Consider the following 24,204-nt stretch of genomic DNA (forward strand, 5'->3'; position numbering starts at 1 on the left):
CTCCCCCTCTGTCTCTCCCCAGGCTCTCTCGCTCTCAAATAAATCTTTTTTTAAAAAAAGAAAAAGATGGGGAATAAACACTGGAAGCCATCACCTCATTTGTCTCCCAATCAACCAGAAGGAAGGAGCAGAGATAAGCAGGAGTAACCCAAAGGTTGTCTGCAGCTGGTCTGCAGGAGGGAAAGGACGAAAGCCTGGGGCAGACCTGCCAGGGGCCCAGTCAGGGCATGCTGGGGGGAAGCTCGTGAAGGCCACCCTCACCTCCGTCCTGCGCTGCTCGGGGGCACGGTACTGCCTGTCCCTTCACCAACTCCGGCAGCACTGAGAAGTTAAGAAAAAGGTCCCAGCTGTGCAGCCAAAATTCAGTCCTCCACCCACCCCCCTCCAAGCTCTTAGGGCTCATGGGCCACAAGCCAGAGAGACGGCCTCCTCCTCCTTCCAGAGCAGTTGCCAGGGTTCTAGAACGGCCCTCCAGAGGGCAAAGCACGGCAGCAATCAGCAGTGATGCTGGTGCCCACAGAGGCTCCATCCTGGGCTTCACCCCCTCTCTTCTCCTTAGTCACCTGGCAGGACGCACCTGAGCCTGGCCATTGGCTCCTCCCCAGCACAGAGGGGGACATGAAGGAACACACTGGTCACGCTGTGTTGTGCAGGCTGAGAGCTGGAGACTACTTGGCTGGCCATCACTGGAGGACTGTGGGAGCACAGAATACTCTGCAGCACCTAGCTGTTAGAAACAGCAGGGCTACATCAGGGGTCCGCAACCTGGGGAGACATCTAGCAACGTCTGGAAAGATTTTTGATTGTCACGGCTCAGGGGTGAGAGGGACTGGGGGGGGTGCCATGCTGGCATCTAATGGGTTGAGATCAGGGATGCTGCTACACCCTACGTTGTAGAGGACAGTCCCCCACAACAAAGCATCATCCCACCCAAACTGTCAAGAAGGCTGATACAGTCACTGAAAGAGGTACAAGACAACATGATTACGTTATAAACATACAGTCCTGGATGGAAATGTTTTTTGTTTTTAAAGAGATGTGGGGGCACCTGGGTGGCTCAGCTGGCTGAGCATCTGACTCTCCATTTCAGCTCAGGTTGTGATCTCAGGGTCGTGAGATTGAGCCCTGTGTCAAGCTCCGTGCTAAGCAGGGAGTCTGCTTAGGATTCTCTCCCTCTGGCCCTCACCCCACTCGCACTTGCTCACTCTCTAAAATAAATAATCTTAAAAAAAAAAAAAAGAAATGCGATCTATTATAAAAATTCCTATTGGGGGCACCTGGGTGGCTCAGTCGGTTAAGCGTCTGCCTTCAGCTCAGGTCATGATCCTGGGGTCCTGGGATGCAGCCCCGCATCGGGCTCCCTGCTCAGCGGGGAGCCTGCTTCTCCCTCTCCCTCTGCCTGCCACTCCCCCTATTTGTGCACTCTCTCTGTCAAATAAATAAATAAAATCTTAAAAAAATAAAAAATAAAATTCCTACTGGGAATTAGGGATTCATTCAATCATCTGATGTTCATTATGTATCTACTGTAAGGTAGACACTGTGCTCAGCAGAGGCAGATGTTAATTAAATAATCTCACAAATGAAAGGGGGAAGGGAGGAGATATTTTGGAGACTGGTAGGACCTAGAGTTCCTCAGTTCCACACTTACACAAGCCACAAAGCCCCTCAACTTACATGCTTGCTTACATGACGCTAAAGAACAGTCCCGCTCGGCAGAGCTGCAAGCCAGCTGGAGACCCTGCTGTGCACACAGTGAGCACTCAGTGGATGTTTGTCGAATAAACAGATGAAGGCTGTACAGTTCAACACCACTAAACGACTCCTTCAAAAACTTCTGGGCCTTAACCTTTGAAAGGAGGAAACTGAACAGAAAGGAGGAGCCCAAGGGCCAGGCCCTTTGCCAGACAATCACAGGTGTGCACCTGTCCACTGACCAACTACTAGTGTTCTTTCCTCCTCAAGCCCACGCCCACCTCACACCAAGCTACTTGCAGTTCCTTAAGCAAAACATTCTTCCCCTCCTAGTTCACCTGGAAAACTCCTATTCAGGCTTCCAATTCCTGATCACCTTGTCTGCCTTGCTTCCCAACCCTACCTCACCCTGGTGACCTTGATTTCTGCCTTCCTTCGTGCCGTCTGTACTTTGTGCTCACCTCTACCACACCAGTCATAACTTCTTACCATAACGTGATCATGAACTCTCTCAAACTAAATCCTATTCATCTTTGTAGGCAGTGGTCTAGAACCTAGAACACCACAGATGCTCAAGGTGTAGCAAATGAAAGAATGAATGAATCCATGTCCTGCACCGTGCTACAAAAGAAGTGGGATAAAGTCTGTGCCCTTGAAAAGCTTACAATCTTAGGTAATAAATAAATGAAAAGATGTAGAGAAACTAGTAAGAATTAAAATATTAGAATTCTAGGGGTGCCTGGGTGGCTCTTGATTTCGGCTCAGGTCATGATCTCAGGTTTGTAAAATCAAGCCCTGCTTAGTGGGGGGAGTCTGCTTGAGAGTCTCTCCCTCTGCCTATCCCCCTTACCCCTTGCTCCCACACATGCTCTCTCGCTCTCTCTAAATAAATCTTGGGGCACCTGGGTGGCTCAGGTCATGATCTCAGAGTCCTGGAATCAAGCCCTGCATCAGGCTCCCTGCTCAGTGGGGAGTCTGCTTCTCCGTCTGCCCCTCCCCCCTACTCATGCACGCGCGCTCTCTCTCTCTCTCTCAAATAAATAAAATCTTTAAAAAATAAAATATTTAGAATTCTAAGTCAACATTACACTTAAAGAAAATAAATTACTGTACCCTTTGTAGATACCATCACACATCCTCAAAAAATTCAGAAATAAAAGACTAGAAATAAACACACAAAATATAAAGGTAAATACAGTTAGTGGCATGTAAATGATTCTGATCTTTTTATATGTGTCTGCATATTTAAAATGAATGTGAACTCATTTTTCATCAGGATAAAGTACTGAAAATAAATATAACCAAAAAAAGCTTACCATCTCTTCACTGGGAAAAGGATAAATATGTGAAATAATAATTGAAGATTTTTGCTAGAGATGCAAACTTGATAGTCATTATAAGAAATATGCATTTTTTCATATACAAATTATGTACAAGTGTTAGGATGTAAACTGCTAAATGGTATCCAATTAAATAAATCTCCTCAGGTACTCTAGGAAACCCATAGCCTCCTATCACAGCTGTTGTCATTTGCACTGATAGCAACAAATGGACGAAGCGGAAGTTACAAGCAGAGTCGGCTTGAAAACACACAATGCTTCTTACCATGAATGCATGGCACATAATAAGTCCTCAATAAACTTTTATTGAATGAGTGATCTGATATTCCTAACCAAAGGGAAAAATTATCTACTAATGAGGCAAGTATATCAGGAGCTGCGGTTACCTAGAACACATCCTTCTCATAATGAAAACAGGCCCCAAATGTTTCCCCTGTACTTAGCACCCAGTTGCCAAAAGGGCTATTCTTCCCCCTTTTTGGTAAAAGGAGTAGAAAATAATTGTGTCTGACCCTCTATATACAAACTATCCTTCCATATACTATCCTTATGGTAATAACCCATCCACTCACCAGCCTCCCTCATGGCTCCCTGGCTATAGCTGGGGATTCAAACTTAAATCTGGAAGGTAAGTTTTAATACTGACAGTTTAAAATCATGAGTATAAAGAATGAATACTGGATATCTGGTAAACTGCATTTTTCTGATTGCTGGGTCAGACAAGGAAAAACTGCAAACCAGAATCTGAGTGTCTGGACGGGCTGCCAGAGGTAGGAATGAAAACCTTAAGGAACAAGAGTTCTGCCAACCAGAGAAGCTGGGTGGCTCAGTCGGTGAATTGGCAAACTCTTATTTCGGCTCAGGTCCTGATCTCATGGGTCATGAGATCGAGCCCGGCATCGGGCTCCGCGCTCAGAGGGAGTCTGCTTGGATATTCTCTCCCTCTGCCACTTCCCCCGCTCACGTGTTCTCTCTCTCCAATTAAAAAAAAAAAAGTTCTGTCAACCAAAAAAAAAAAAAAAACCTCCAGCCCAAGATCCTTGGAATAAAGATCAAAGAAAGGAAGCATGGAGTGTGGCAGAAGGTAAAGGAAGCCTCAAAAACCCTTGTAATCCCTCATTCATTCATGCATTTACGTGCTAAGGGTTGTGGGAGACAGAAAAAGGAAAAAGTCTTCATTCCTGCTGTGAAGGACTCCATCCATCAGGAACATGAAATGGCCACAAATAGCTATCACACTGGGAAGGAAGTAACAATCCAAAAACGAGGTACAAGTGTGTTCAGAGACAGAAGAAATCTCATATTTAGGAAGCTATTAGGTACACCTGACTACAACATACCAGGATTTTGAAAATATTAGAACATTAGGAGAAAAAAGAAAGCACTGCTAATCCTTGTTCTTACATCTTGCTACACTGCTGACTGCCCGTCCTCGGGGCATCTGGCTCTCCTGGAGCAACACCACATTCCCCAACACCCAGGAATGGAGGGCTGATAGCAGGTGACAACCAACTTCAACAAAGCTGTACCATGAGCCAGGCTGTGCAGTCAGCCCTGTAAGCCTCACAATTTCCCCTACAAAGTACAAACTGTTACTATATCCAGTTTACAAGCTGTTACTATATCCAGTTTACAAGTAAGAAAATGGGGCACAGAGAAGTTAAGTGACTTGCCCAAGGTCACCCAGCTCATAAGTGGCACAAACAAGAGTTGAGTCCAGAATCTGGGCCCTTAGCCATGACCCTACGCTGCCTCCATGCTGAGAACCTGTGGACATTTATCAGGACATACACAGCTGGAGCATGCAAGGTGATTTTTGGCCAAGTTGGCCCTTTAAGCACACACATGTATTTCAAACTATTCTTATTTACACAACAAAAATTCACACACCATTCCTGACCTGGCTTTGAAAATGAGTTTTCACAATCTTTAATGGGATATTTGCTTTGTTAATCTGGGGGAAAAACAAAACAAAACAAAAAAAAGCCTGTTTCCTCAAGGGCCAGGGGCCACAGTAGTTAAATCACAGTTTTGACTGCGGCTTGCAGGCACCACCCCTTACGGGTCATCTCATGGCCTTGGGCAAAATGCTCAGCCTTGTTTGTTTCTTCTCCAGCAAAGTGGCTATAACAACAGTACCATCTCATAAAGTGGTAAAAACTACACGATAGTGTGCACATAAAGGGCTAAGCACAGTAGGCCAAGCACTGAAAGCTCAATAAACGTGGCTTTCGTTTTTGAGGTCCTAAGTCCTCTGTGTTTGCAGAAGGCAAGTCCCGCAGTGACCACAGAAAGGCTTTCCCCATCCCAGAGTCGCTGCCCATCCCTGAAGCATTCTGCTGTGTCCTCCGGAGCCCAGAGACCCCCGAAGCGGGTTTCCCTGCACCCCGAGCCGGGAGGTGGCTGTGTCACCTCGCCCACGGCCAGGAACGAGGCAGGCTCCGGACGACCTCAGGGCGGGACCACAAAACTTAACCCAGATTTCTCACTCGGGTGAACTCATCGCTTAGTGGAGGATCAGGGCCCTGTCTGACGGGCTTGGCAGCGGCAGGAATGCGGGCGCGGGCTCACCCACCTGCCGAGCCCTGCTTCACAGCATCCCTGGGGAGCCCGTCCCCTCCCCGTCGCCGGGGGGAGGGGGGTGCCACCGGGGACCGTCCTAACCGCGCCGACACGGTCGATGTCCCCCAAATCGTCTGAAACACATTCCCACGATTTCCAAGAGGGCGCCGGCGGGGGAGCGCGCGGCGCTTCACAAAGCCAGGTGAGCAGCCACGTCCCCGCCGCACGTGGGGAGCCGCGGGAACCGGCCCCGGGGTCCGCGAGGCCGCGACCTCCGCGCCGCCCCCCCCACCCGGGCCGCGTGCGCCCCGCAGCCGCGTGCGCCCGGAGGCCACGTGCGCGCAGGGCCCCAGCCGCCGCCCCGGCCGCCCTCCCCCCCCCCCCCCCACCCCTGCACTCACCAGGTGAAGAGCTGGCCTGTGAGCCCGCGCAGCAGGCTCCCCAGCGCGCCCGCCCCTCGTGGCGCGTACAGCTGCGGGGCGCGGGGTCCAGCCGGCGAGGCCGCCTCCATGGGGGCCCCTGCAGTCTCGGCGCCCGGAACCCCCCGACGTGCCGGGGCGGGGAAGACAGGGGGCGGCGCCTGGGCGGCCGGCGGGACCCGGCCCCGTGCCCGCGCGCCCGCGCTCGCTCGCTCGCTCGCTCGCGTGCCTCCCTCCTCGGCCCTCGGCCGCCGCCAGTCCTTCACCGTCAGGCCTCCGGGGCCGGACCAGGCATTTGCAGACTACCACCTGGCTCCTCCCGGGCAGCTGGAGGACAAGGGGCGCAGTGCTCCCCCGCCCTGGCAGTGGAGCCTCGGGGATGGGTGACACCCCGCATGCATTTCAGGGTTTTATGGTTCCCTGTTTAGAACCAGCTCACGGGGTGAAACGAGGTTATGCCAGCGTGCCCTAACCTAAAGAGCCGTGACTTTGCAACCGCCTGAACTTTGCTAACTGGAAAGGGCCGGCCGACTCCTCCCCTGACTCCCGGCCGGCCTCCCTCCCTCTGACTAATTTACAAAAGACACTTCCCATCTAAAAGAACTGAAGACGCTAAATTTAGTGCTGTTTCTTTTCAGTGCAAACCCTGGGTAAAATCCCAGAGGGATTTTCGCAACACGTCTTTGTGAGGTGCCTCCTTCCTCACGGTGTGCGAGGCTTGCCTCTCGGTGTGCAAGCTCGCCCGGCAGGTGCCCGCGCCACGCACGCCGCCACCCGCTGTCGCGCAGCCAGGGCGCCCTGCGCCTGGGCCACGCCTTGCGATGCCTCTGCGGACCGAGGAGGGACGAGCACCTGCGGTGGAAAAGTTCCCGATCTTCGCCGACAGAAGGATCCAGAAGACAAGAGAGAAGGTGTGGGACCCTTTCTCTTCCTAACCACCTTACTCCTTGGGGGGGGGGGGGGGGGGGGGGGGGGAGGGGTGTAAAGAAGGAGCAAAATAAAGGTAAATTCAAACGAGTTGGCAGTTCTGTGAGAAGGTTCTAAGAAAGAAAACAGATTTTGAGAAATGGGATGCAGCTTTAGGAACTCCAAAGTTTAGCAGCTACAGGAACCCCACAGTTTAAATGAAATTATTATTTTTTAATTGTTGAAGAACATGGTCATCCAATAGAGGGACAACTGAGTATTATGGTACAACAGCATCCTATGGAAAAGAGCTATACCAAGACGGGAGGATTTTCTGTAGCTATTTTTGAGTGAAAAAAGTAAGATATAGAGAAATGGGTCTAATGTAATCTCATTTTTATAACGCAAACAGCCCATTAAACATTATATATATATTTTTCCTCAGGAAATAAACCTTATATATTGACAGTGTTAAATTTTACCTGAGCCCTGTGCACCTGGAAGATAGTAACGGTTAGGAACTGCCCCCATAGTGGGGCTCCTGGGTGGCTCAGTTGGTTGAGCATCTGACTCTTGATTTCCACTCAGGTCATGACCTCAGGGTCCTGAGATAGAGCCCCAGAAGGGGCTCCCCCGCGGGGTTCCCCCACTGGGCTCCTGGAGTCTGCTTAAGATTCTCTCTCCCTCTCTCTTTGTCCCTTCCACTGCCCGCCCCCCCCCCCCCATGCTTTCTCTAAAAAAAAAAAAAGAAAAGAAAGAAAGAAAGAAATGCCCCGATACTTTGGTATTCTTAGAAGTGGCATGCTGCAGGGGCACCTGGGTGGCTCAGTCATTAGGTGTCTGCCTTCAGCTCAGGTCATGATCTCAGAGTCCTGGGATCAAGCCCTGCATCTGGCTCCCTGCTCTGCAGGAAGCCTGCTTCCCCCTCTCCCACTCCCCCTGCTTGTGTTCCCTCTCTTGCTGTGTCTCTCTCTGTCAAATAAGTTAAAAAAAAAAAAAAAGTGGCATGCTGCAAAGAAACAGGTTTCCCATATAACTCAGATAAAGACCCAGAGTTGTTGTTTTTCACCTAGGACAAAGTCAGACACAGACCCTCCAAGTTCCATCCTCTGCCTCCTAAATGATGGCTAAACTGCTTTTCCCCACTGACCATTCAGAACAAAGTACTTGTTAAATCAACTGGCTAAATTCCTCTTCTTCCTCCAGGCCTGGGAACTTTCACCCACCTCAGCCTGAGCCAGCTTGTTACCACCCTTAATGGGTCCCTCTTGAGAATATGGTCCCCTCAGGGTAAAACATTCTCTGATCTCCTATTCAATCAAGCCACCCTTTCATTTCACTTTTTCCTTGGCAGGTAAGAGCCCCCTTTCCCCTTTTGCAACAATCCCTCCCTCCCCCTCCAATAATTCTTTCAAATAGTCTCTTCTTACCTAAATCAGATTTTTTTTAAAGATTTTATTTAAGTAATCGCCACACCCCACGTGGAGCTTGAACTCAGAACTCCCAGATCAAGAGTCTCATGCTCCACCAACTGAGCCAGCCAGGCGCCCCAGATTTGGTTTTTATTTGACAATATGGATATAGTTACGTGAGCATGGAGAAAAGTGTAAAACACATGTCAACACAAGTAACCTTAGAAAAGTTAAGGGATACAGAAAAGGAAAAAAAACACACTTAAAAAAACACTCCAGTATGTATGATATAGTCCCTTTTATGTACCCCCTGTGTTTTGTCTAAATATGAGATTAAAAGGTAGATTTAAATGTTGTGGCAGGCTGACTAATACCCCCCCCCAAAAATCCAGTTCCTAATCCCTAGAATCTGAGAATATTCCTTTAAATATGTAGTCTCTCCTGATCGGATGGGGGCCCCAAATGTAGGGCGACCGGACCGGGTGGGGGCCTGTGGTACAGGCAGTGAAAAGATTCACCTGAGGCAGAACAAAGGAAGTAGAAGTTTATGGAATACACAGCAAGGAAGCTGTGGGTAAGGGTGTGACAGATGGGACAATAAAGGAGAGACTGTCTGCCAGAAGGCAGTGGGTAGGGGCTGTATTGAAAGGGGGAAGGTAAGGAGGTATGGGAATGGAACCTATGGAATTTTCCTTTTTGGTACCTGTGTCCAGGTGTCAGTAACCCATTGGTCAGTTAGGGCTTACGGATATTTTGAGATGGGCCTGTTTGTATTTAACCAGCTAAAGGCCCTTTCTACATTCCATTGTGCAAGCAAGCCTGTTGCCTAAAAGCGGCCTCTACAGGATAGCAAAAGAGATTTACAGATGTGATTAAATGATATGTCTTGAGATGAGGAAATCATCTGGTGGGATTTAATATAATCACAAGTGTCTTGACGAGAGAGAAGCTAATGGAGATATACAGTGGAAGGAACGTGACACTGTGATAGAAGCAGAGATGGGGGGATGCACCTTGAAAATGTACCACATTTTCAAAGCCAAGGAGTCAACAGCCCCTAGAAGCTCAGAGCCTCAAGAAGGATGTAGTACTCTACCCACTTTAGCCTCAGCTATAGGCCAATAAAACCGATTTCAAACTTCTGACCTCCAGAACTGTAAGAGAATAACTTTTGCTGTTTTAAGCCACTACATTGGTGGCCATTTGCTACAGCAGAATAGGAAACAAATGCAGATTGTAGATACACTAACTTGCAGAGATCATGATATACTGTCTGGTGAAAAAAGCAAGTTACAGACTTGCAGAATAATTGTATAATATGATCCTGTTTTAGTAAATGCCACCAACTAAGTAACTAAATATCTTTATATATAAGGATACATCTATATGCATGTATTTATCCTCGCTTCTGTTTATATGAAGATGAAGAAGGTGTGGAAGAATATATACCAGGCTACTGATACTGTTTAAGTCATGAGAGTGATGGGGGGGAGAGGTGGAGGAGAGGGATAAGGAAGAGAAACATCCTTATATTATACATCCTCATTTTGTGTGCTTATTGTGGGCATATGCTACTTCTGCAACTTGAAAAATATTCAACGAAGACATTTTTTCCCACAGGTCATGTTAATCCTAACTAAAAACGTATTAGGCTCGGGGCACCTGGGTGGCTCAGTTGCTAGGCATCTGCCTTCGGCTGGGGTCCTGTTCCCGGGGTCCTGGGATCGAGCCCCGCATGGGGCTCCCTGCTCGGCGGGAAGCCTGCTTCTCCCTCTCCCACTCCCCCTGCTTGTGTTCCCTCTCTCGCTGTGTCTTTCTCTGTCAAATAAAGAAAATCTTAAAAAACAAAACCATTATTAGGCTCAACATCTCACCCCCACAGAAAAATGAGGTCACCACTGATGTGGATTCTGAAGTTACAAAGTTAAATGTATTTTCTAAATAGAATTTCCTCCTCAAAAAGTAGCAATAGCAGTATTGTTCTAGCATTGCTCCAAAATGAGCTCATCCCCCTTACTGAAGATTATTGATCAGTCTATATTATTTTGGTATCAGGATTAACATATATTGAGTGGATCCGTGGGCATCAATCCACAAGGTTTTGTCAAAGGAAATTTACTGAAAAAATTATTTAGTTGTTGGGAGATTTTGCACATAAATAGCCTTACTTCTTACAAGTACCAAAAAATAGCTACCACTTATTGAGCACCTACTGTGTGCCGGATACTTCATATACATTTTCAGTTCTTTTCCAGTTATCTGTTGTGTATATCAAATCACCCAAAATCTCAGTGGCTTCAGACAATAATCATTTTATTATCTCTTATGGTTTGTGTGGGTCAGAAATTTAGGAAGGTCTGGGCCAGGCAGTCTGACTCAAGGTCTTACATGCAGTTGTTGCAGTCAAAAGATAGTTGAAGCTGGAAGGTGGGGGTGCTGGGGGGTGGTCGGGTGTTAGGTAGGGCTGGAGCAGTGAGGGACTGAGCAGCCTCTCTTTCTTCACTTAGTTCCATGGGGCCTCTTATTGTGGGCTAATTTGGGCTTCCTCCTGGCCTGGTGACTTTGGGGTAATTAGTCTGCTTATATGACACCTGGTCCCCCCCACCCCCAAGCTAGTGTCCCAAGAGAAAAAAAAGCCAAAACATTGTTAATATCCTCCAGCCAAAGACCACCGAGAACATACATGTAGTTAAACAAGTTGAATTTATTACTCCTTGCACCAAGGGAGAACAAACCCATGGGAGAACCATTGGCTTTCTCAGTAAGAGGATGTTAGAAAGAACCTATTATAGGATTTGGGCTTTGGTTGAATGATTTGAGGAAGGATGTAAGGAAGCAAGGATTTGCTCTGAGTTGAATGCTGTCAGACTGGATGCAATTCTGATTAGTATCTCAATCAATAAATCTTATCTATATGGAGGGCTGAATGCGGTGAGGATAAACCTACAATTGGTAAAGAAGTAGCAGCCTCTCATTTTGACCGAAGAGAGGAGGAGAGTTGGTATTTAGTGGGTGGCACAGCGATCCTGGCTTCTGTTTCAATAAAATTATAAACTGGCCTTGCCTTGTCTCATTTTATCATGGTCTCAGAGTAATCTTGTCTGAGGATGGTACTCTGTGATATTGTTTATGTCCAATAGGAGAAAAAATGAAAAATGGCCTAGCTGTGAGTGCCAGGCCAGCTTCCAAATGTTAAAGACTGCTTTTTTTTTTTTTTTTTGTCTTATGGCCTAGCATCAAAAGTCACATAGCATCATCTTCATTATAATCACAAGGCCATCTAGATGCAAGGACCCCTGTTTTGGATTGAATGCTTGTACCCCTCCAAAATTCGTATTTTGAAATCTAATCCCCAGTGTGATGGTGGGTTTGGAGGTGGGGTCTTTGGGAGGTAGTTTAGGTCATGAGAGTGGGCCATAGAGCTGGCTCACTTCTTTTCTGCCTCATGAGGACACAAGGAGAAGTCTACAACCCAGATGAGGCCTCTCCCCAGAACCTAACCATGCTGGTACCTGGTTCTCGGACTAACAGCTTCCAGAACAAAGAAATGAATGCTTGTTGTTTAAAGAACATGGTCTATGGTAATTTGGTAAAGCAGCTCGAATAGACTAAGACAACCCCCACTTCTCCGTGGGAGACACATCACAGGGAAGTCACAGGAAAGAGCTTGTGGGATGGGAGATAATGTTGGACACATCTTTGGAAAGTAGAGTTGACCACAAATGCTTTCCAAAATGCTAGGCTTCTTAGCTCTTATTAGCTTTTTAGCACTGTCTTTTCAGGTGAGTAAATGAAAGCTCAGAAAGATTAAGGGACTTGCCCCTGTTCTTCAGGAGAGTAACTAACTCTGACATCAGGCTCACCAGGCTGCTTTCCCAATTTAACTGACAAGCACACATGAGTCTCTTTCTCCATATCTCTTTCTCCCTGTTTGTAAAAATAATTGTAAATAAACATACTTTTAAATCTCACCAAATACAACATACTGTCTAATAAGAGCTGTTACAGTCACATCCATACTGATTCTCATCAATCAAAAACATAAGATTGTGGTTCTCAGTGTTTAAGATTTTATATCATGTTATTTTTGTGAGGCATATTTGAACACTAAAAATACCATATTTGTAAAGAACTACAACAGGATCAAAAAGAAGAAACATTTTCAAACAAATTGCAGACATCAATATATAAAACTCTTTGAACCCAGGGGTGCCTCTTGATTTCAGGGTCATGAGTTCAAGCCCCACATTGGGCTCCATGTTGGGCATGGAAATTACTTTAAAAAAAAAAAACAAAACTCTTTGAATCCAGAACTAAACTAAAGTCCTTTTCATGAAAAGTAAATGGGAACTTTTCAAATGCAATCTCTATTTAACTTCCTCTTAAAGCCATTATATAAAAAGCCTTATTTTAATACAATGGAATATTATTTAGTCATAACAAAGGAAATCCTGCCATTTGCAACACCATGGATGAAACTTGAGGGCATTGTGCTAAGTGAAATAAATCAGACAGAGAAAGGCAAACATTGCATGACCTCACTTATATGCAGAACCTAAAAAAGGTGTGAACCATAGAAATAGAGTAGAATGGTGGTTATCAGGGGCTGGGAGGTAGAAATGGGGAGATGTCAGAGCACTAACCTTCAGTTATAAGATGAATAAGTTCTGGGATCTAATGTACAGCATGGTGATGACTGTTAACCACACTGAATTGTAAACTTGAAATTTGCTAAGAGAATAGACCTTAAATGTTCTCACCAAAAAAAAAGGAAGAAACCATGTGAGGTGATGGATGTGTTGACTAACCTTAATGTGGTAATCACTTTACCATATATATATATATATGGATGTCAAATCATTGTATTGTGCACTTTAAACTTATACAATGTTATTTGTCAATTATATCTCAATAAAGCTGGAGGAAAAAATCTTTATTTTAAAGATCCTATTTCTAGCATTCTAGTGCCACTACACTTGAGGCCCACAAGGCCCTGTCTTGTTCTAGCTAAGCCTCCTTATTTTCTCTTTCCCAGGTGTTCTAAGAATCTTGGTGTCAAGCTATGTTCGATTTGAATTGCTGGAAGTACACAAGGTACCGAAAACAAAAATGTCAGAATTATTTGTCATTAAACAGAGTGAATCAATAATACTGTGTGCTTAGACGGCAAGTTTGGAGAATTCACATCAAAACCATTATCTTATGATAGGGAATATTGCAAATCAATCAACCAGGTATTGGTTGAATGCAAACTATGTGCAGACCATAGTTCTAGATATGATCAGCAATATTCGAGACATGAAAAATACTTTTACCTTTTCTTCCATCTTTCCTTTCTTCCTTCCCCCACAAACACTTTTATTTATTTATTTATTTATTTAGAGATTTTATTTATTTATTTGACAGAGAAAGACACAGCGAGAGCAGGAACACAAGCAAGGGGGAGTGGGAGAGGGAAAAGCAGGCTCCCCCCCAACAAACGCTTTTAGAACACCTGCTCTAATCAGGAACCCATGTAGGTGGCAGGGAAAATGTAATAATGAATAAGACTTGGTCCTTGCCCTCATTTGGTCTAAAATTTAAAAGAGACTATCTGTACAGAACCCTAAAGGACCTTATTATCTCTGCAAGGAGAGAAGAGTTAGAAACATGACATTTTTCCAGGATTATTTCTTAGTCATAACCAGCCCCCACTTCATGCCCTCAGTCCTGCTCAGTCCTGAAGGATTTCTCTTCCCTTCACCTCTTCCAAACGCTACTGCCTGAATCCTTTTTCCTGAGATCATCCAACCTCTGAAATAAGGACTTAAGGGTCAATGAAGAGGAAATAGATGTGCAGTTGAACAACAATAAAAAATCAAAAACAGAAGGGGAGAATCATCTGGAGAAACCTAAAGTTTGTAGTTACCCATAGCTATTTCTTATTGTCCAGTTGCATGGTTTCAAATACTATCCATAGGCTGATGACTCCCAAATTTTTTATCTCCGGTGTGAGAATCCCCTGAGCTGAAAGTTCACATATCTGACTGCTTACTTGACATTTCCACTAGGAAATCTTTAAGGCGTCTCAAACATGGCCCAGACGAAACCCTCTGTCTTTCCATAATATGACTGTACAATAATGATTTGTATACATTGCTTGAAATAGCATATAGCTGGATATTGTTTTGGTTTTCAATCTGATAATCTTTGTCTTTTCATAAGAGTTTAATATATTTACACATAGAATGATTAATGGAATATTCAGATTTATTTATACCAAATTCTATGTGTTTTCAACTTGTCTCACTTAATGGTACTTTTTCTTCTCTTTCTTGCCTTCTTTTGGATTGGCTGTATTTTTTTCTCCATTTGTAAGTTATATAACTATGTCTATTTTTTTATGGTTGCCCTGGCTAATCTAACACGCAAACTTAACAAAGTTTGAAATCAGTGTTAATCCTCTTTCTAAACAATAAACCTTAGAATAATAATTTCTCCAAGTTTCATGCTATTGTCTAGTAATTAATTCTAACTTCCTTTTTCTCCCCCACAAAATAGATACATTTATTATTGTTTCATACAGTCACTCAGTTTTTAGGCATACCTAGGGCCAGATTCATGGGTGTGTGACCTGTATAGTCTCACAGAGCCCCCTGCTCAGAAGGGCTTGACTTCCTACTTTGCTGTTGCCACCTTGAAAGTCTTAATAATTTTTTAACAAGAGGCCCTGCATTTTCAGGGCTCTGCACTGAGACCCCAAATTATGTAGCCAGATCTTCCATCAAGAATTTATTTTCTTTCCACTTGAGTTACATCTTTAGAACTTCCTGTAGAGTGTGTCTTTTGATAGTGAAGTCTATTTTCAATTGCCTGAAAATATCTTGATGGTATCCTCTTTGTTTTTCTTTTAATTTTTTTTTAATTAGAGAGAGAGACAGAGAGAAAGCACAAGCAGCAGAGAAGGGGTGGAAGAAGAGGGAGAAGTAGTCTCCCCGCTGAGCTCAGGACTCAGGACTGCAGAACTCAATCCCAGGACCCTGGGATCATGACCTGAGCAGAAGGCACATGCTTAACTGACTGAGCCACCCAGGCACACCTCTTCTTTGTTTTTTTTTTTAAGATTTTATTTATTTATGGGGGGGGTAGCAGAGGGAAAGGGACAAGCAGACTGTGCTGAGCACAGAGGCCAACATGGGGCTCCATCCCAAGACCCTGACATCATGACCTGAGCTAAAACCAAGAGTCAGATGCTTAACTGACTAAGCCACCCAGGTGCCCCACCCCCCTTCTTTGTTTTTTAAGATGGTTCTGGTGGATATAGAACTTAGATTGACTAATATTTTCTCTCACCACTTTGAATATACTTTACTTGTCTACACTGTTGCAACTGAGAGTCAGCCAACCCTTAAATTACTTTTTCCTTATAGGTGATCGGACTCCTCCTGTGGCTTTTATCTTCTCCATTTTGGGGTTTTTTTGTGTTTTGTTTTTTTTTTTTGAGGTTGTACATTTCATTATGATGTGTCTCGATGTTGGTGTGTTGCTTGGGATTTATTAGGCTTTGTTGGGCTTCCCAGATTTGAAGATACCTTTCAATACCTGGGAAAATATTCAGCCATTAGATCCATATGGCCCTTTTTCTGGTCTCTATTATCTTCTTCAGGAACTCCTTTTATTTATTTACTTATGTATGTATGTATGTATTTATTTGAACTCCTCTTTTTTTAAAGATTTTATTTATTCATTTATTTTAGAGAGATACAGAGTGAGGACTGGGGGGCGTGGGGCAGAGGGAGGAGAGAGAGAATCTCAAGCAGACTCCCCACTGAGCTTGGAGCCCAACACAGGGCTCAATCTCATAACCCTGAGATCATTACCTAAGCCAAAATCAATAGTCAGACACTCAACTGACTGAGCCACCCAGGTGTCCCTGGAACTCCTTTTAGACATAGGTCAGACATTCTTACTCTCTCTTCCACATTTCTCAGTTTCTTTCATATTTTCCATATTTTTCTCTCTGAATTTATTCTGGATAATTATTTCAAATCTACCTTCAATGATGGTAATTCTCTTTTTAATTGTGTCTAATGGTGATTAAACCAATTTTGAGGTTTTCTTTTCAATTATTTCTAGAGGTTATTTTTCAAATCTACTTGTTTCCTCATTCAAGCTTCACTCATTTCTTTAAACAATGTTATTTTATATTCTGTCTTAAAAGTCCAAAAGCTGAAATTTTTATAGGCCTACTTCTGCTGTTCATTGATTCTATCTTTTCTCACTGATGGTACCTTATTTCTCTCATTTTTTTAGAGAGAGAGAGTGAGCATGAGCAGGGAGGGGCAGAGGGAGAGAGAGAAAAAATCCTAAGCAGGCTCCATGCTCTGCGCAGAGCCTGATGAGGGGCTTGTTCTCATGACCCTGAGATCATGACCTGAACTGAAATCAAGAGTTAGATGCTTAACCAACTGAGCCACCCAGGTGCCCCCGTGCCTTATTTCTCTTGAACTGTTCTTTTCTTTGAAATATTATCTGTGACTATGTTAATATCTAGATTGGAGTTGACTTCTCTCAAAGGTGAGTTACTTCTACCTGGGGGACCTATCAAACTGGAACCATTAAAGGATTTCTTCTTCAGTGCCCAAGATTCTTGGTCACACCGCTTTGAAGAATGAAGAGGGAGACTGGACAGAAGAGTGGTGGGCAGCAAAGCAAAGTTTATTGAGCGAGAGCAAAGTGATACTACAAAACTCCTGAAGAGAGAGGGGACCCGAGAGGTTGTCACCGGAGTTTCTAAGTCTAGGGGTTTTTATGGGCTTGTTGGCAGGCTGTTTTAATCTGATTAACCCTCCCTGGGCCTGTCATCTACCTATCATATGGGAAAGGGTGGAGGGTTCCTTCCAAGGTGGTGTAAAATTCTTTTAAGGGTGGTTTCCTTTTACAGTGGGGGTCCCTTGTCCCTGCCTGCCTTTCTTCCAACTATCCTTCATCAGAACCACTTTATTTTTTTTTAAGATTTTATTTATTTATTTATTTGAGAGAGAGAATGAGAGAGAGAGAGAGAGAGAGCACATGAGGGGGGGGAGGGCCAGAGAGAGACTCCAGGATCATGACTTGAGCTAAAGGCAGTCGCTTAACCAACTGAGCCACCCAGGCGCCCCTTTAAATTACATCCTACGCTAGAGGGGTTTTTTTTTTTTTAATCACACAGCATGAATTTGAACCGCATGACTCATAAGGGCCAGCTTGTGTTATGACTCTTTGAAGGCTATTTTTTCAAGTTCCGGAAAGAAGGCTCTCTTTTCTGATCCCTTCTGCAGAATGGGGTTTATTTTTCATTTACTCTTATACTTCAGGTATAGTTCTTGGAGCCTCCAGCTTTATTCAGAGGTTTATTACCAGGCCCCTCACCTTAAGCATGCCCCGGACTTTAACATTTACATTTAAACCTTCAGGGTTTAGCAGCGACCTTCAGGGCAAAAATGGGCATTTTTAGTTCCCAGGGTCTCTAAGTTTGGAGAACTCTGCAGAGATGTTCCTTTCCTTCCAGCTCAGCAACAGATTTTAAATGATTTTATATTCTTTATGTTTTATCTGTTTCGTTTATAGGGCCGTTCAGGGTATCCAGTTGACAACACTGCCTGAGACGGAACTCTACATTTACTTAATCTATAACATAAAAGTATCGAACCATTAAGATAATTTAAGGGAAAAAAAACTAGCCACAGACTGGGAGAAGATATTTACAATACAGATATCTGACAAAGGACTCATACCCACATTACATAGAAACTCCTACAAATGAAGAAAAAGACAACCCAAGTGGAAAATGGGCAAAATAATTTTAACAGGCACTTCACAAGAGAGTATATCCAAATGGTCAACGAGGAAACGCAATGACATTCCATGACACGCCCAACAGAAGTACCATTTTTTTTAAATAGCAATATGAAACACTGATGAGGATGAAGACCTATTATTACTCTTGTATACTGCCGGTGAGAACAAAAAATACAACCACTTCATTAAAGTGTATACCTGCTAAAGTTGAACAAACGCATACCTGCAACCCCGCTCTTCGGTGTATACCTAAAAGAAAATGAATACACAGTTGCATCAATATACAAATATACAAATACAAGAATGTTCATAGCATCTTTATCAGTATTACCCTGTGATCTTGTGACATAATGAGAAATACACATTTGGTCCCAGTTCCTGGCACAGAGCTCCTAAAACCCCTGGAATTTCCTGAGGGACAGGGATAAGAGGAACATCTTTTGTTATTCATAAGCCCCTTTCCACTGTATCTGAGTTTATGCTAATGTGATGACTCTTTGAGATTGGGGTCTGGTTGCCAGAAACACCAACCATGTGTTTAGAGAGTTGGAACTTTTAGCTCCACCCCCTGGCCTCCAGGAAGGAGAAAAGAGCTAGAAATTTAGTTAATTGCCAACAGCCAGTGATTTAATCGACTGTGCCTACACAGTGGAACCTCCATAAAAACATTAAACACTGAGGTTCGGAGAGCTTCGGGGTTCTTGAACACAAGAAGGTGCTAGAGGGTGGTGTTCCCAGAAAGGGCATGGAGGCTCTGGGCCTACCTGCCCCCCACAGCTTGTCCTATGCACCTACTCTGTTTGACTGTTCCTGAGTTTCATCCTTTAAAATAAATAGATAACAGCAAGTGAACTATTCTCCTGAGTTCTGTGAGCCCTTTTAGTGAATTATCAAACCTGAGGAGGGAGTCATAGGAACCCTCTGACTTTATAGCTGCCTGGTCAGGAGTACGGGTGGTCCTGGAGTAGGTGCAGTCTTGTGAGGCTGAGCCCTTTCTCTGTGGGATCTGTGCTAAGTCCTGGTACTTAGTAACAGAACTGAACTTGATGGTAGGACACCCAGTTGGTGTCCAGAGAGTGGGAGAATTGGTGTGAAATTGGAGAATTGTTGGTGTGAAAAATCTACAAACTTGGTGTCAGAAGAGTTCTGTGGGCAAAACCAGATTTTAGTAATCCCCAAACTAGAAAACACCTAAATGTTCAACAGTAGGACAGATAAATCTCTGCAGTGGAATATTATACTGTGTTGGAGAAAACACAAAGTACTGATATGTGAAACAACATGGGATGAATCTATAGACGTATATAGAGTGAAAAAAGCCAGAACTACTCTGGGCTTCCACTTACATGAATTTCAAGAAGCCCAAGAAGGTAATCTATTATGACAGGAATCAGAATAGTGGTTACTTCTAGTGTTAGGGGTTGAACTGAGTTTCCCAAAGAGATATGTTCAAGTCCTAATTCCTGTGCGCATGAATGTGACCTTATTGGAACTAGATCTCTGAAGATGTAATAAGTAGGATGAGGTCATGAGGAATTAGAGTGAGCCCTACCTCAATGATGGCTGTCCTTTAAGAGGGAAATTTGGACACAGAGACTGAGGGATGTGGATGGAGAAGGCTGTGTGATGAGGAAGGCAGAGCTCAGTGAGGCAGCTTCGGGACAGGGAGCTCCAAGGACCATTGGCAGCCAGCAGAAGCTAAGAGAGAGTCTACAACATCTTCTCCCCAAGAGCCTCCAGGAGGAACCAGCGTCACTGGTACCCTGACTTTGGACTTCTAGCCGCCAGAACTCAGAGAGAATAAATTTCTGTAGTGTAAGCCACCCGGTTTGTGGCAATCTGTAACGAAAGCTCTGGGGAGGTATCAACTAGGAAAGAACATGAAGGAACCTTCTGGGCTTCTAAAAACTGTTTTGAATCTTGATCTGGGGAGTGGTTACATGATGTATACATATGGAAAAACATTATGGAGCTACACTGTTACCTGCACTTTACCCTAAGTTATACCCAATTTTAAAAGTAAATAAAAAGGAAACCAGGGGCGCCTGGGTGGCTCAGTCGGCTCGGTGTCTGCCTTCGGCTCAGGTCATGATCTCAGGGTCCTGGGATCGAGTCCCGAGACGGGCTCCCTGCTCAGCGGGAAGTCTGCTTCTCCTTCTCCCTCTGCTGCTCCCTCTGTCTGCACTCTCTCTCTCTCTCTCTCTCTGTCCGATAAATAAATAAAATCTATTTTTTTTAAAAAAGGAAACCAAACAGAAAAAAACATAGTGCAAAAAAATTTTTTAAGTAAAAGAGGGTGCCGAAAGAGATTGTCTTTATGTGCCTCCTGATTTAACATCCTTGAAAAGAGCTTTTGCTTTAGTTGAGAACAGAAATGATAAAGGGAGCTTAGACCAGATCTCACAGAGTGCCATCACCCTGATGAGGCAAGAGTAGCTGAGGGCTGGACCCCGGGGTCTGCTGATCCCGAAGCTTGACCCAGTAATAACCCTAAGATGATACAGCACAGAGACCTGTCTTTTCTTTTTTCTTTTTAAGATTTTATTTATTTATTTGAGAGAGAGGAAGAGAGAGAGAGCATGCAAGCAGGGGGAGGAGCAGAGGGAGAGGGAGAAGCAGACTCCCTGCTGAGCACGGAGCCCGGCTCAGGCCTCGATCTCACGACCCCGAGATCATGACCTGAGCCGAAATCAAGAGACGCTTAACCGACTGAGCCACCCAGGCGCCCCAAAGAGAGAGACATGTCTTATTCTAATTTTTTCACTCAGGGTTCTAGTTGCAGAAAACAGCAACTAGGAACTAATTTAAACATAAAAGGATATAAATTGGGGAATTGGAATTAGGCGCTTACTAAAAATGTTTAGAATGCCTAGAGAAGCAGACTCTCATCTGGTCTGCAGGCATGACTTCTAGGAAGAACACAGAACTAGCCCAGCAGAGGAACCCCAGCCTCTGCTACAGCCAGGAAGGTGGAGAAACAGGCCGCCTCTAGAACACACCGTGGAAGCTAATGGATCAGGAAGTCCCTGCCGCTGCGAGTGGTGCTTGTGAGCTCACTCATGCCTGTCAGATACCCCATGTCTTGCCTCTTGCTATCCGCACAGCTGGAGATTGGACACCCCCATGACTGTACATGGCAGCAGACAGATGCCTTCACCTCACTTCCACCTTAAATCATAACAAATGTATCTAATTTTTGGAAACTATCATAGCAATAATCATAAATACAAGGGAAGCACAGTTTGTAATTTTGCAGACTCTGAAGTACAAGAAGGCACAGTAGGAAGCCTTGGGAATGGAAGTTGAATTATGAATTATGTTCCCCATAGTTCAGCCCTTTGGCTACTCAATACCTATGCACACTTGTACCCATACTTAAACTTCTAGACAATGGCAAAAGCAAAAGCAACCTGTTCCTGTCTCATATGATGCAATTACCCTTCCTAATAAAAAGACATGCAAAACCTCTCACAAGGAGGGCGCATCCAAATTCTAAAGAATCACCTCCTCCATCTCTGGGTGCTATTCATTCCTCTTCTTGTTCAGCCACAGTCCATATTCTATAACCAGTGACTAAATTCTGAAGTTAGCCAACAACCCCCCCCCCCACTCATGGTGGAGAGCTGTCCCGGGGCATTAATCTTCCCTGTCTGGGGCACCCTGTGCATGGGTGAAGGGAAATCTCACAATGTCAGACAAAGCATCAACACCCGAAAAGACGCACCGTCAGCATGCAAAGGGATTGTCCACCAGGGCAATGATTCCTCTTAAGTACCCCTGAAACCAGAGGCAGCGGCAGAGGGGAGCTGCTACAACATAGAACACAGAAAGGAGACAAATCTGGGCTGCTCCAACAGGTCTCATTTCTGTCAACAGGTCATAAAACTGCAGTCGATATTTAGAATTTCCTTGTTCATTCAGTGTTCCCTTTGCTCTCGGGGCCTCAGCTGATTTGAGTCTGACCTGGTAGGATGATCCCAAAGAAGAATGCAGTAAAATGTGGTCACTGAGGGCGTGGGTCAGGAATTGTTATCAGGATTCGAAGCCCAGCGCTGCTACTTATTAACTCTGTGACCTTGGTCAAGTTATTTCATTTCTCTGTGTCTCAATATGCTCATTGGCAAAACAGATAAGGAAAGTGTCCACATCAGAGTGGTACCATGAGAACCAAAGGAGTTGATCTATGTGAAAGAGAGAACAGAATTTGAGGCTTAGTCGATGCCTCTTAAGTCCAAATTTATTTGTTGTCGTTTATTTCCTGAGAAGTCCTGCCTGCATTAGGAAGCTGGTTCTCCGTTAACTTTTATCACTGGTTTTGGCACATAAGAGGCAAACCAACTCTTTCTTTGTCCCCTTGTATAGCAGGAACCCTATTTCTCCTTGATGATCAAAATCAATCATCCCAGTAAGGGTAGTGACCCCCTTTTTGCCAATAGCGAGCAACTAGATGCTGGATTGCTGTTGCAGAAAAATCTCAAGGTCTTCAATACCCGTGCTGAACAGCAGATGTACAGCAGATGGCCTCTACCTCACCTCTACCTTTCAAATCTTGACCACACACATCTTGTAACAACCCAGCTGTCAATTTTTTTTAAATACACTTAACAGTTAGAGATGCTTCCTGAAATACTTACCAAGATATGATTTCATCTCTCTAGTAACCAGAATATTTATATCTGTGAAATGTAATGTCTCTCTGTCTTGGAGAGTGCTGAAGGTTTTAACTTTCTGGGTTATTATGTATTAGCAATACATGTCTTAAAGTGGATAGCCCTGTGGGTGGAATTACATAATTAATGAACTGATTCTTCCTGGTTTTGCTTTCAAAGGTAACAAACTTCGGGGAATGCCTTACTCTAGCCCTCTTTATACTAATCCCATTCTCACTGAGAAATAAATAAGGAGGCTTTATGGAAAATGTCAAGGGGGCACCTGGGTGGCTCAGTTGGTTAAGCGACTGCCTTTGGCTCAGGTCATGATCCTGGAGTCCCAGGACTGAGTCCTGCATCGGGCTCCCTGCTCAGCAGGGAGTCTGCTTCTCCCTCTGACCTTCCCCCCTCTCATGTGCTTTCTCTCTCTCTCATTCTCTCTCTCAAATAAATAAATAAAATCTTTAAAAAAAAAAGAAAGAAAAGAAAATGTCAAGGGAAAAGAGTGAAGGGGGAAAATACATGAGGAAGCTGGGTTCATTACCTAGAGTTGTTCCATGTAAAATCTGTGTCGTAGATTATTGCATTATTGTTCAAATAATTGAAAAATTTCCAAGCAGCCACAGAAAGAGAAGAGGTTGGGACATTTAGGATGTAACGGAACATCATTTTAAAGTGTTGCTCTTGAAAAGTAAGTAGGTAAGCACTTGAGAAATTTGGGCATATAGCATTGAGGATGTAAAAAGATGATATTTTAAGCTCAAGAATGAACTGGAAGTCTTATTGAACTGCTGACAGTTTTGCGAAAAGTATCGAAAAACTATAGTAGCACAAAGAATTGAAAGGGTAACTATAGTGCCATCCTGTATCAATTGCATAAGCACTTCCCCCTAATGTTCCTTACAATTATCCCCGCAGGCTCAACCCATTCGTCAGCAAAAATTAAATGGCAGAGTTACTATGATATTATTTCTGAGATGCTACCTACTTTTACAAAACACTCTTCAGGACATTTACTAATGCACTACAGTGTTGTTATAAATAATTAAAATCAAATAAATTCAGAATAGCTGAATGATTTAAACACTTGTCAAAATGAATCAGCTAAGAATATTCTGAGGTTTAATATATTTGATATCCATGCTTTGATTTACTTGTTTTCTCATTAAATCAGATAAAATAAAATAAAAAAGCAGTTCAACTTTCAGCTCCTGTATGCCAAATAACATTGCCTTTGCTGTCCTGCAAAACCCATCTGTTGGAAAGCAAACTTCAATGTGTCAACAAAAGGAACTTATAAAATTTGAAATTTGGGTGGATTTTCTACAAGTCCCACGTGCTCTGAATTCAAATCACAGTCCTCTCTCCCCATAAGTACTGTCCTATTTTCGCAGACTATATG

The 24,204-nt window shown here is 44.1% G+C and overlaps 2 protein-coding genes across 2 annotated transcripts in view; one reads left to right on the forward strand and one right to left on the reverse strand.

Moving 5' to 3' along the window:
* SLC35F2 (solute carrier family 35 member F2) overlaps positions 1-6,542 on the reverse strand; it is a 46,933-nt gene extending 40,391 nt beyond the window's left edge. Inside the window, exon 1 of the mRNA XM_025894055.2 lies at positions 5,999-6,542. Within this exon, the coding sequence (XP_025749840.1) occupies positions 5,999-6,108 (110 nt within the window). The 5' untranslated portion in view covers positions 6,109-6,542. The remainder of the gene's footprint in view (positions 1-5,998) is intronic.
* Positions 5,522-24,204, forward strand: part of LOC112840626 (ras-related protein Rab-39A) — a 71,060-nt gene continuing 52,377 nt past the window's right edge. The window contains exons 1-3 of the mRNA XM_073903683.1: positions 5,522-5,799; positions 6,655-6,927; positions 13,370-13,428. The gene's annotated coding sequence lies outside the window, so the exon portion shown is untranslated. The remainder of the gene's footprint in view (positions 5,800-6,654; positions 6,928-13,369; positions 13,429-24,204) is intronic.

The sequence above is a fragment of the Callorhinus ursinus genome, unplaced genomic scaffold (genome assembly GCF_003265705.2).
Source record: "Callorhinus ursinus isolate GAN/ISIS: 27379988/994484 unplaced genomic scaffold, GSC_fseal_2.0 scaffold19, whole genome shotgun sequence".
NCBI lineage: Eukaryota > Metazoa > Chordata > Mammalia > Carnivora > Otariidae > Callorhinus > Callorhinus ursinus.